General features: G+C 31.7%; 1 protein-coding gene across 2 annotated transcripts in view; it reads right to left on the bottom strand.

Annotated features, from left to right (window-relative positions):
* DENND1B (DENN domain containing 1B) overlaps nt 1-13630 on the bottom strand; it is a 287318-nt gene that overhangs the window by 129419 nt on the left and 144269 nt on the right. Inside the window, exons 6-10 of one of the 2 annotated variants that reach the window (XM_053606348.1) lie at nt 12808-12877; nt 8197-8277; nt 5205-5264; nt 3804-3857; nt 807-917 (exon numbers count right to left, since the gene is read on the bottom strand). In XM_053606348.1, coding sequence (XP_053462323.1) covers nt 807-917; nt 3804-3857; nt 5205-5264; nt 8197-8277; nt 12808-12877 — 376 coding nt within the window. The remainder of the gene's footprint in view (nt 1-806; nt 918-3803; nt 3858-5204; nt 5265-8196; nt 8278-12807; nt 12878-13630) is intronic. The other variant, XM_053606349.1, reaches the window with a different exon arrangement.

Below are 13630 nucleotides of genomic sequence, written 5' to 3'. Positions count from 1 at the left end.
AAACATTTTATTAATTAAGCAAATTTATGAAGAAGCAAACTCATGCAATATTGAGCAATAGTTTTTAATAAAGATCTTATAGATTGTTCAAAACTATAATTTAATTTGTATTAAAAATTATAAAGTTGAAAATATTAAATTCTTAATGCTTTAAAGAGAAAAAAATTATGGTATCTAGCAAAATACTTTTGAATATCTTCCTACGACTAAAGAAAACTCCTTCTATTCTCAGTAATGAACACCTTCCAAAAGAACGTTTTCGTGAGTGCCATAAAACCTATAATTTATAAAAAACGCTACTTTGACTTTTAAGTTATTATCAGTGTGAAGAGCTCTTCCAAATCAAACTATTATAGAATCTACTCCCAAACCACTACTTGGCAACAAAGATGAATCTACCTATTACCAGGTTAGGACAGAGCTATTATCATGGGCCCTTGATTTCTTTCAAGTAGCTCCAATGGAAAAAGCCACAAGTGAATAATAAAGACCTCACAATAGCTCTTAAGAATTCTTTATATGGTAGAAGGCACTAAAATGAACTCTGGAGAGTTAAAAAGGGGGGGAAAAAAACTCTCATCTACTGATAAGAAAAAATAATTAACCTGACTTAATGCATCTGAGAAGGCCTCCTATAAATCAGACTTTTGTACTTCAAGAGCCAGATTAAAACCATATATCAAAAAAGTATGTAGATATTGTCTTATAAGTAGACATGGCACACTTCTAAATCTGCAGAGGTTTTTAGGTCTTTTTGTGAAACACTCAATACATGCTACTTAAAAGGGAAAGTGTGAAGTACTCACAGTGCTTAATTTGCTAGAGGTAATGACGATACGCCGTTCGTGCAGCATGCTGGCATACAGTTGCAGCATATTGTTCACATCCACAGCAACAAAGTACTCTGTGAGATTTCTCTATACAAGTGAAAAATAATTGTGGAAGTTACAGCTCATGGGGAATTGAAAAAAAAACAAAAAATATGTTATATGCTTACCGGAAAGTCTTAAGGTTGAAAGGAAGTTATTATTAAAATGCTATTCATTAAAAAAATTAAACATAATATTAGTAAAAAAAAAAAGATGTCTGATCTACAGACTATCATCTAATATTATCATGATAAATCAATCTTGCACCAATTCCTATTGTGCCTTAAGGTATTAGCTGATGACAGTGTCCAACCATTACAGTCAACAGAACATTTAATATTCCCATTTCAAGCTCATCTCATCCTTGTATTTTATTTTGATGCTTTCTAATAATATACACAATGTTTCTTCAATAAAGCACATATATTTTTAAAAATTAAATGTAATAGTACTCTGCTACCACACAAGAATGTAAAAATCTACTTTTTTTTTTTCCAGTTTTGAGACGTAACCCTACTCTGGAAAAGTGTTTCTTGGAGGGTAAACAGAAGGATCATATAATTCCCACCTTCCTAGCCCCCACCTCCCTGAAGTATGTGAAAAGAAGCTAATTTCCTAAGTCCCAACCAGGATCTGCTGAGTTGTCATCTTCAGAGTATGGCCCTAAAAAATCTGCTTTTTAAACAAATGCTCCCAGTGATATTTATACACACTGATGCTTGAGAAACTATTGCCCTGGTAAATACATTTGAATCTTTTCATGTTTGCCATTTATTATGCAAACAAAATCATAATCTAATGCTACACTTATGTACAAATTACCCAAAGGATGAGATAGATTTATAAGGCAGCTGTGTGGTTTGTTATTAAGGAAAATCTCTGATTTATACCTCTGTTAGGCTTGCTTTATACCATTACAACCAAATATAATTTGGTGATACTCTGAACTAAGTCCTCAATTTAGCTCTTTAAATTATTTCTCCCACTTAAGAACAAAGTTGGGATATGCTACAATAACTTTGACTTTTAGATTCTCTCCTTCTCATTACTTATTTTTTAACTTTCTGTAATTTAACACATGAAAATCCAACAAATGAGTGAAAAGATTGAATAATACCTGATAATAAACTGAAACTACATAGTACAAGGTCCTAGAAAGCTAAAAATTTTAGCTGGGAGAGAAAGCAAGAAATTCAATTGTTGCTTTGATTTCCAAAGGCAGAAATTTTACCAGTGTAAATTGGTAATCATGACAGAGCTTATCAATCAACAGTTGAATTTAGAGAAGAGAAGTTCATTTTCTATTTTCTCCATTTGAAGTTCATCTCACCTTCCAGTTCAACTCATCATATATAAAATTAATGGCATTCAATATTAATATTTTTCCTATAACTTTAAAGATACTTTTTAGATGGGGAGCTATTTCTCAACACAGAATGCCGCCTGATGCTTTAGACTTATTTCCCCGTAAATGGGACCTTTTACAAAATAAAATGAGTTAACTGGGTGGTGCCTAAGGCTCAAAGGAATAGGACACTGGCCCCATATATTGGAGTTAGCGGGTTCAAACCCGGCCCTGGCCAAAAACTGTAAAAATAAATTAATTAATTAAATTAAATGAGTTAATTGAGATGGAAAAATGTTTTTTTTCCATGGCAGATTATCCCTAGAATGTTTATTTCTTTAACACTATCAAAGCAATGAAATGGTCTTTTTAAAAATGTGACATTTGGTAAATCAAGCTATGAGATGTTTGTAAGTAAAAGTAAATGAAAGGTAAATAGGAAAGAGAACAGAAGGGAGTAACTTTGAGTTTGCATTGGAAACTCTGAAGTAAAGGGACCAGGGTCATAGCCTGGGCATGTCAGTTGGCCTTAAGGAAAACACAACAGGGAACAGCTGGCCCACAATGCACTGCAGTCAAGACTTCAGGGCCCATTATGTCACCTGATGGTCTTTCTCAGGCCCTCATTAAGAATAACATGATGCAAAGTCTTTTTATAGGGGTTATCTGAATTCATCTGTACTAAAAACACTACAGATAGTCTTGGTTTAACATCAGAAAATTTACAGTTGTCTTCATGGATTCCATTCACTACCCATGTGCTTTTAGAAACCAAACACTGAGTATGTTACAAAACATACTTGGAAGACCAGAACTCTAAAGAAAATAAGAAGTATATCTGGAAAAACTATTTTCTGTTTATCTTTCCTTCACTTTTGAATGAATTATTTCTACTGATTCATTTTAACATTCCAAGAGAAACTAAAGAAAAACTATGTACAGCAATATCTCCCTTTCACGGTGTTATTCAAAATCAAAAAAGCATATTTGTTACTTCTACTTCTTCATGTAATTTGTAATAATTATTGAAACACTGAAAATATTCTTTGTATAGCTACAATTAAGACTCTAAATAAAATGCAAAATGTATAGATGTATAATTCCTTATAATATTCTTCAAGCCTCAGAAAATCTATATTACTTTAAATTAAAATCAGGAAATCAAGTATGAGACAGCTAAGATTTTAACAGAATTAGATACACAGAATCTAACATACTATGGTCATTTCATTAAATTATTTGTGGGAAGACAGTCTTCCCCACCAACAGAAGCCATGTCCTGAGATCTACTGAATTGGACACAGGGAGAACTGAATTTGTATGATCCTACCTAATTATTCAAAATGACAGAAATAAGTTTTCTCATGTCATTGTCCTTAATTTCCCTTATTTACAACCAAACATTAAGGGAATAAAAGAGCAGATACAGTAATAATACCATTATTACTTATTTCTCCACGATTTCTCATAGACACAGATAATTACAAAGTATCCTATTTTTCTATACAAGAATCCATAAACAGTGAGACCAAAGTAAATAAAATTCATAATGTAAGTAGAATAATTAAAGTAGAAAATAGAAAACTTACACTCTCAGGTATTGTTGGGAGTCCAGTTACATCAGGGGCAATGAAGTAGGAATGCTAATCAATATAAATAAACCACAGAAGAAAAAGAATTAAAATGTGTAGTGTTACAAATAATTTGGGATAGAAATAAGAAAAATTATACTGACTAAATTAATAAAGGTCACAGAGCAACACTCAGCATTTTTTGAATTTGAGAGAATCTTAAATAAGTTAACAGATTTATATGAAATTTAACAATAACTTTCTCATGCAAAAAGTTAAATGTTGAGTTTAAATGTTGGTTAAAAAATTTCACTTAAACATTGAATAGAATTGAAAAAAGAATCCAAGGAAAGTTTTAAGACAAAAAAAAGAGTATATTACTGAAAGGATTTTTTATATGTATATATACATATAAGTAAATATATTTTTAATATAAATTTAGGTAGACTGGGGAAGTATGAAACTAAAAAGGTTGAGTTTTTCATATATATAAAATATATAAATACATATATTCTTAAAATACATTTAGTTTAGTTAGACTAGAAAAATAAACTTGCTAACCCAAGAATATTACCAAAATCTATCAAGATTCCTGAGTTTTACGGTAAGTCACAACAAATTGTTTTGTAAACATCAGCCACTATCTTATTAAGAATATAGCAATAGAATTTTTAAATGTGTTAAACTTCTTTAGAATATACTTATCCCAAAGTATGACCTTCAAACATCTGCTAAACAAATATTAATTAGCTTCAATAATGTTCAGGGCAGTGAAACAGCTCATCAGAATATTTGTATAAGGAACATATTGTGTATATGCCTTCACATTCCCCCCAGTGTTCCCAAATTTTACTACCCAGAATCAAAGAGCAAACAGTCATTGAAAAATGTTTTATTTTCTGTTCATATCAATCTCCAAAATCATTTAAACATGGTAATCAAATAAGGACATATTTAATACTGTCTTGTAATCAAAGATTGGGGGGAAAACATTCTAGCCATATTTGAGTGCAGCTGAAGTAGTCAAAAAAAAGCCAGTTAACACAATCCTAATGTATAATTTTCCAAGGTAGAAAAACAATAGGAGATAAATGACAAGATCTTTTGATATAATATACCACAGAAACCTCATTCTGGAATATACTTTAAAATTATTACTATGGAAAATAAAGAAGATGCATAAATTGAATTTCCATTAGCTATACTGATTTTGAAGGGGTTTTAATAACAGTGTATTTCATAAATCTATGCTTTAAAAAAATAGTATAAACAGAAAATATATTCCAAATTAATTTTCTTAAAAGAGTCAAATCGCCATTTCCCAAAGGACTGAAGTGAATCTTAAAGACTAGGGAAAGAAGTAATTATTTTTCCAATTTAATAGTGATTTTTTTTTAAGCCAATATCCTTTTAACTCACCGGTACTACATAGAGCTGATCTTTCACAACTTGTTCACTGGCAATAAATATTTCTTGGTTCTTATAATATATGAGAGAAAAAAATGAATATTTTACTTTCACAAAGAAGCTCACACAACCAATAGCTGTGTATTTGAGACAAATCCATGTAGCCATTTTAGCGACCAAAAAATACTTAATAACATTAATTATAAATGTTATTTTAAATGTTGATTTCCTAATTTTATGCTAGAAAAATACTAAAGGGAGCTAACTTTCTTAATATAAGAATGGAGAATGCTATGGATATTGAAATACAATTTCAGAAAAAACTACTTATACTAGATATTAATTTTTCATAAAATCTCTAATATTCTAGTGATTACTACCCACTTCTACAGGAACAAAAACTCCCATGATCAATTTTAATCTGGCATCATAAGACTAAAACTTCTACTAGTAGTTAAAGACAGGTGTTCTAGTCTCAAATTTGCCTCTTATTAATAGAGTAATGCTAGGCTTTTAATAGTCTATTTTTTGACATCAAATGAAATTGTTAATAAATTTTACAAAAAGATAACTAATCCATTTGACTAATATACTAATACTTAAGATACGGCAGCTTAAAAATAGGTATATAAGATTTGAAAACTGTCACAGACTATTAATTCAAAAGTATATTAAAAAGGTTAATTATAAAAATAACATATATAGAAATAGAACATAGTCACTCAAATACTTTTAACAAGATTATTTCAGCTACAATGAAAAATATCTTTTCCATATGAAAAGAAACTTCTACTGAAATTCAACCAACACCTGAATAGGTAGTATATCTAGACTACTGTAGAATATTTAGATATTACTATTTTATATAATCTAAACAATTTTCTCAAAAGTTGACTCACTCTATTTCTCAAATGGAAAAAAGGGATTATCAAAAGAGATTAACTTCCTTGCCTAATATCACACCTTTAGTGGCTGCAACTTTTAAACCAAAATCTTCCAGTCTTGGGTAAAGAGGCCTAGAAGTCCTTGATTTGTGATTCTTATTAATAAAGGTGAAGTGTTTCTACATCTAATATTTTCAAGATATATCTTTGAAGTTATTTATTTGTACCTAAGCAAATATAGGTATGATACTCAAATTTAGAAAGAACACATCTGTCTTTCTCTTTATCTCCATTGTCTTAGCACCTATATTATCCTGAACTCTTTAACAAAGCATTAGAATCACTTTCTAAACATAATGCTTTTAAAGAAATATGGCTTTAAAAAAAAAAAAAAACGGGCTTTTCTTTGTTTTCCTTGTCCTTTCTACTGCATTTCCACTAACCATAAACCTTGCATTCTTTTGGCTGTGTTTCTCCTCAACTGCTCTTTCCTCTAATTCTTTCGCTGGACATCTTTTCTTCTTTCCTATAGCCAATTTGAGTAATTCGACCTTAATTCTGCTCTATCTTCTCTACGTTCTATCCTTTAAATTCTGTGTCTGCCAATGATTCCCAAATCTGGGTTAAAAATTCCAGGTTATCCTTAGCTTTCCATCCCTCAATCTCCAAATGACTACTACACATTTCCACTTTGGCAGTAGTACAACAAAAGTGGATGCAGACATAAAGCGGCAGAAATCACAGGAAAGAAAAATCACAAAGTGGGTGACAAGAGGGTTCGCCACGGTGGAAACTGCACTAGTTCTACACTAAAAACCGATAGTCTACCAGAGGCTTTAGTGCTAAAAGAAAGCATGTTGATTTAAGAAGCTGAACAGAATGCGTCCAGAAAAAAGAATCAATTCAGAAAAAAAAAAAAAAAAAAACAGGGAAACAGAGGAATGAAAAGTTAGACTGAAGCTGAGAAGTGGATGGTCCTGAAAGCCTAGTCAAAAGTTTGTACAACTGCTACGGAGAATGGGGAATTATAACAGATATTCAGGAAAGGACTTTATATAATTTCAGGAAGTTTAATCTGGTATCTTTTTTGTAGAAAGGAGTGGAAGCAAAGACTCTAAGAGCTATTCAAAGTACTAAGCATCTGAACTAGGTGCTAACGGTGGAAAATCAAAGAATAGAATTATTATTAAATGAAATTACAAGAAAAACTTTAGGCAAAAATAAAGTTATTAACAAAAAATATATATAATAAGGCTAACAATTCCCTTATCTTGCAACTAGGCAAAAGACCTATTATCACATTACACATTTTAAGTTACTTTTTCCTCTTAATTTCTCTTGCATCATTATAATTTCTTCTTCTTTGTTAGAAGTTTAATTTCATAAGAAACAAAATCAATAAATTTTAAAAATCTATCTTGTACACCAAATTAATGAAGACTAGTAATGAAAACTTGAGTATTTTGTGATCATGAATTTGAACGTTTACCACCACCCCCACGACCAAATGAGTGTATTTTTAGATATAGATGGCACCGTTCATAGAAGATTTCAACAATGCAGTACATAATCTATCCCACCACAAGCCTACTGCTTTGACAAACTTCAACCGTATTTCCAGTGCTTTGTGATTACGCTGGAAAATGTACTGAAGGACAGAGAAAGAAGAAAGAACTTTTTAACCAGAATAGTATCACATACAATACATACCATTTTCTATTCTTGCTAAATACTGTTTTCATTTTAGTTAGGGTAAAATGTGTGTATTCCTTTATTATGTATGGATTTCAACTGAAAAATCAATGTAATCAATGTGGCTTACAACCAAAATGTCCTCATGATTTGGTTATTTTTAGTTTATAATAAATTTTTCAAATTTTGTAACTTAACAGCTGTAAAAATACACACATAATACATAGTGTCATAGTGTATCAAGCTATGATAGTTATCATAAAAAGTCTCATATTATTATCTAGTAATGGTAGCACTAGCATTGATGTTTTCCTGGAAGCAGAGGTGACCTGCTAAAGAATTAATTTCTTGAAGATATATGTATTCTTAAATGAGAAATTGTTATGAGTCAAAAAAAAAAAAAAAACAGTTACTGATTAAATACTTACCACACTCAAATTGACAGGGGTATTTGCCTTTGGTACTGGATGGTTATACAGTGATTTGAGAGTTTCATTCAAATCATTTTCCTATAGCAAAATAAAAAGTACATTTTATAAATAAAATATATACTGAGCAAAAATTATCCACTGTGTCTGTCTTCACACATTATACCTGTTTTATAAAAAAAAAACTTCCCACAGAAATATTTCTAATAACTGAAATTGAAATTTTTTGAAAAGTTTCTCTTTTTTTGAGAATAAGTCTCCCTCTGCTGCCCAAGTTAGAGTGCCACTGTGTCATTATAGCTCACAGCAACCTCAAACTCTTATGTTCAAGTGATTCTCCTGCCTCAGCTTCTAGAGTAGCTAGGACTTATAGGCACCAGCCAAGTTTTGTATTTTAGGTAGAGATGAGGTCTTGTTCATGCTCAGGATGATCTCAAGCTCCTGAGCTCAAGCAACCTTCCCGCGTCAGCCTCCGAGAGTACTAGGATTACAGGCGTGAGCCACTGCACCCAGCCAGAAATTGAAATATTTTAATCTAATAAATATGGAAAAGTATTTAAACCCTTTTATCCAGAAGAATAATGGCGGCATTTCCATTTAGTGTAAATAAATATTTGGAAAAAGTTATTATAAAACACACTAATGCTGGGCGGAGCCTGTGGCTCAGTGAGTAGGGCGCTGGCCCATATACCAAGGGTGGCGGGTTCAAACCTGGCCCCAGTGAACTGTAACAAAAAATAGCTGGGCATTGTGGCAGGTACCTATAGTCCCAGCTACTCGGGAGGCTGAGGCAAGTGAATCGCCTAAGCCCAGGAGTTGGAGGTTGCTGTGAGCTATGATGCCACAGCACTCTACCAAGGGTGATAAAGTGAGACTCGGTCTCTAAAAAAAAAAAAAAAAACACTAATGCTACTAAAAGAAATTATCTAAATCATATTAAATCTAAGAACAATAAGACTGACTTAAAATATCACTAAAACTTTTTATCAGATCATAGAGTTTTCTCATTCTTCATTTTCATTTTAAAATACCAAACCTAATTTTTAAGGAATAGATACAATTTAAGTAAGATTAATGTACTAATATGCAGGGTAAAGGTTTTTCTAAATATTTCTTTTTATGTAGCTACTGATTATGACTTGACCCATAATAAATGAGATTAAATAAAACATACCACAAATATACTTTATAGGATCTATATAACAATAATTTACCTAATCCCTGCACTACAGGGTATATAGAATTGCCTTAAAGTTACATACAATTATGGATTATCTGTGACACATTTCGTTCTTATCCATTCACTTTTCCTAAATTTAAAAAACATATTGAAGTGTCATTTTTAGGGTGTTACCAAACTATAAGAATTACTATTTCTTTACCATATATATTAGCATAATGAACAATTCATTCTAAACAATTTTGATGTAGGATACTAATGTCAACTGACCTCCTGAAAGTCTGAGGGCTTGTATCAAATTAGAATGTTAAAGAACATACAAAAGATTTTAGTTGATTTACCAAAACCATTAATTTTTATTCTTACAATAGCTTATTCTCAAATATAATCTGTTATCAATGTTTACCATAGTGCCTGTGTTAAGCCACACTAGACAGACAGTAAATTGTCTACTCTGTGCCATTTTAACTGAACTCTACCTACCAAGACTATTAGAACTCAAAATACTACACCCAGGAGGGTGTTTTGCTCCAGATTCAGTTAAATTTTTTTAGAATACTGAAATTTTTTTTTAATAAGTTGAAGAAATAAATGATTCTATACTGAAATGCTAAAAATAACCTTTTCCTATAGAAAAATTCAGGGTGATAAGAATGACATTCTTTCTTACCATATCTTCGTCTAAAAAAGATTCCATCTATAATTTTGTCTATGATTTCCTTTAATGTACTAAGATACAGAATCTAGCTAATAAAAAAGTCAACATATCTAGATGTTAGTTTCCTGTCATAAAATGTGGATCAAAAAAGTAAATACTAGCAACTTCCTAATGTATTTTTATTTATTCAACAACTTTTTACTCAATACCCACTCGCTATTGGAGATACAGAGACAGAACGGTTCGAGCTCTTAACTATTACTTTAGTTGTACGAACAGAGAATTAAAAGCCAAAGTTAATCAGTGTTGAAAAGCCCCAACAAGCATCACTTAACTAAGGTTAGAGTAAAAAAAAAAAAAAAGTATTAGAGTAGTATTTGTCTTGAATTTAGATTTGTTTTCTAAAATATTTAAAAATACCAATAATGATTAGTGAGTGACCTATAATCTCAATACACACTAAGTAGAGTTGCGTTTTGGGAAATTTAAGCAGCTCAAAATAATTAGAGAGTATATTATGTGTAGGAAGGTGGAAATAGATTAAAACAGAAAGACCAGAAGCCAGATCATGAAGTTCTTATACGTCAGGCAACACAAAAGTTTAAAATTTATTCTAATAAGAAAGGGAAGCTGTTGAGAGATTATAAGAAGTAGAATAATCTATCTTCACAGAAAGTTCATTCTTGAAGATCAGAAAAGGGTGGTGATAAAACGAAGAGTACATATAAAATGCCTGAAAATAATATCTAGAGAGAAGAGAATATACCAGAAGGAACATCAAAATTTATATGTAGATGAAGTGGAAAGGCCCAAGTTAGAGGCAAAGGACATGGTTTTCTTTTTAATGCAATGAGTATCCAAGGAAAATATAGTTTTAAAAGTGAGAGGATAACGAAATAATAATTAAAACAGATAACCAGACAATGAAAAAACATATCTTAAATCTGACAATTAGAAAACAATGGTCAAGTATAATAAATTAAAAAACATGTTTTGTTTGTTTGTTTGTTTTGTTCTTTTTGTAGAGACAGAGTCTCACTGTACCGCCCTCGGTAGAGTGCCGTGGCGTCACACGGCTCACAGCAACCTCTAACTCTTGGGCTTATGCGATTCTGTTGCCTCAGCCTCCCGAGTAGCTGGGACTACAGGCGCCCGCCACAATGCCCGGCTGTTTTTTCTTTTTGTTGCAGTTTTTGGCCGGGGCCGGGTTTGAACCCGCCACCCTCGGCATATGGGGCCGGCGCCCTACTCACTGAGCCACAGGCGCCGCCCAAAAAACATGTTTTATTTTATTTTATTTATTTTTGGAGACAGAGTCTCACTCCATTGCCCTAGGTAGATGCTGTGACATCATAGCTCACAGCAACCTCAAACGCTTGGGCTCAAGCAATCCTCTTGCCTCAGCCTTCCAAGTAGCTGCAATTAAAGGCACCTGCCACAATGCCCAACTATTTTTAGAGACAGGGTCTTGCTTTTGCTCAGGCGGGTTTTGAACTCTTGAGCTCAAGTGATTCACACCTCAGTCTCCCAGAGTGCTGGGATTACAGGTGTGAGCCACCAAGCCGAGCCTTTATTTTAAATAAAATGCATCAAATTGCACTGATAACATTTTATTAGAAATGTCAAAGAATGACTAAAGAGACAATTTACAAAATATTATGGCAGGGATATTTGTTAATTGAAAAGCAAATTTCTGGGGCAGCGCCTGTGGCTCAGTGAGTGGGCCCAAGAGGTTGCTGTGAGCCACGTGACGCCACGGCACTCTACTGAGGGCAGTAAACTGAGATTCTGTCTCTACAAAAAAAATAAAAAAAAGAAAAGCAAATTTCTGTTTCTATATTATTTTTAAGAAAAAAAGACATAAAGACTTTAAGAGCTAACACATTTTAGAAGAAAACAAGACAGTGGATTTGGCAAAGATTTCTTGGATATGACACCAAAAGCACAAGTAACAAAGAAAAAAAAGGATAAATTAGATGATCAAAATTAAAAACTTTCATGTATCAAAGGGTACCATCAAAAGAGCGAAAGGCAGACAACCTATGGATTAGAATAAAATGCCTGCCAATCATTTATCTAAAGGGATTAATACCTGAATATATAAAGAACTCCTACAACTCAACATCAGAAAAATAATCAGAATAAAAAATGAGTAAAAGACCTGAACAAACATTTCTCCAAAAAAGATACAAATAAGAACATGAAAAAAATCTTAATATCACTAATCAACACTGAAATGCATATCAAAACCACACCAATTAGAACACTATTATCGGGCGGCACCTGTGGCTCAAGGAGTAGGGCGCTGGTCCCATATGCCGGAGGTGGGTTCAAACCCAGCCCCGGCCAAAAACCACAAAAAAAAAAAAAAAGAACACTATTATCAAAACCAAATTTTTTTCCCCCCAGAAAATAACAAGTGTTGACAGCGTTGTGAAGAAATTGAAATCCTTGTATAAAATGGTGCAGCCACCATGGAAAGTGATACGGTAGTCCCCCCAAAAAGTGAAACATAGAATTACCATATAATCCAGAAATTCTACAATGGTAATTGGCAGGGCAGGAGGAAGGGGAAGAAATGGGTAGTTATTATTAAATGGGTGCAGAGTTTCAGTTGCAAGATGACAAGTTCTAGAGATGTATGGTAACTGATGGTTGCAGAACAACATAAATGTATTTAGAGCCAGAAAACTATACAATGGTTAAAATAGTAAATTTTATGTTATGTGTATTTTATAATTTATAAAATGTAAGGAAATAAACCATAGCTTACCAGTTCCTTAGTCAAGTAATCTGCCAGAGTATTTAGAAGCTTATAATACACTTCAAACCATGGCAGGTAACTGTAAAAAAAAAAAAAAAAAGAAAGAAAGAAAAATTCAAAAAATGCATTTACAAAAAAATTAGAATTAAGAAACAGGCAAAATAAGCATTAAATTTATATTATTTCAAACAGGTTAATCATGAAAGGTAGAAAAGAATATACCCATGTTCTCTTTACCTTTTCAGTGAAATTTTACTATTCTATAATCTATTATTAGATTATAGAATTTTACTGATTTGTCTGATTTGTTTGATTTACTGATTTTACTGATTTGTTTGATTCAAAACCAATCAGAATCCAAAGTTCTTTTATAAAAGTTGTTCATTATACACTTCTATACTAGCAATAACTAAAGATTTAATCCTATTTCATGATAACCACTAAAAGCACTCAAAGGATAAAAGGCAACCACTGTAATAAGACAGTACATAAAAACTAATTTTAAGAAGCTTTTAAAACAAAAGAAAAAGTCATTTCTTTTTAAATGGTATTGAATAGAACAGAACTACGTTTAATTAGTCAATTCTTCGGAAACGACATTTACATCAAATGGTAAATTTCAAAATAATTATCAACACAAATATAAGAAAGTTCATTCTAAAAATTATGAAAATTTTAAATGACTTTTAGGTACCAAAACCAAATATAATTTAAATGTCTTAATTCATTTTGCTAAATTATAATGAATTTTTAGGAAAACTGAATAGTAAATCCAAATATCATTTGTATAAATAAAAACAATATTTATTATTTATTAAATTTAATATATTAG

Source organism: Nycticebus coucang, chromosome 10 (assembly GCF_027406575.1).
Source record: "Nycticebus coucang isolate mNycCou1 chromosome 10, mNycCou1.pri, whole genome shotgun sequence".
NCBI lineage: Eukaryota > Metazoa > Chordata > Mammalia > Primates > Lorisidae > Nycticebus > Nycticebus coucang.
The sequence above is the reverse complement of the archived record's forward strand: the minus strand, read 5'-3'. Positions and strand labels throughout refer to the sequence as shown.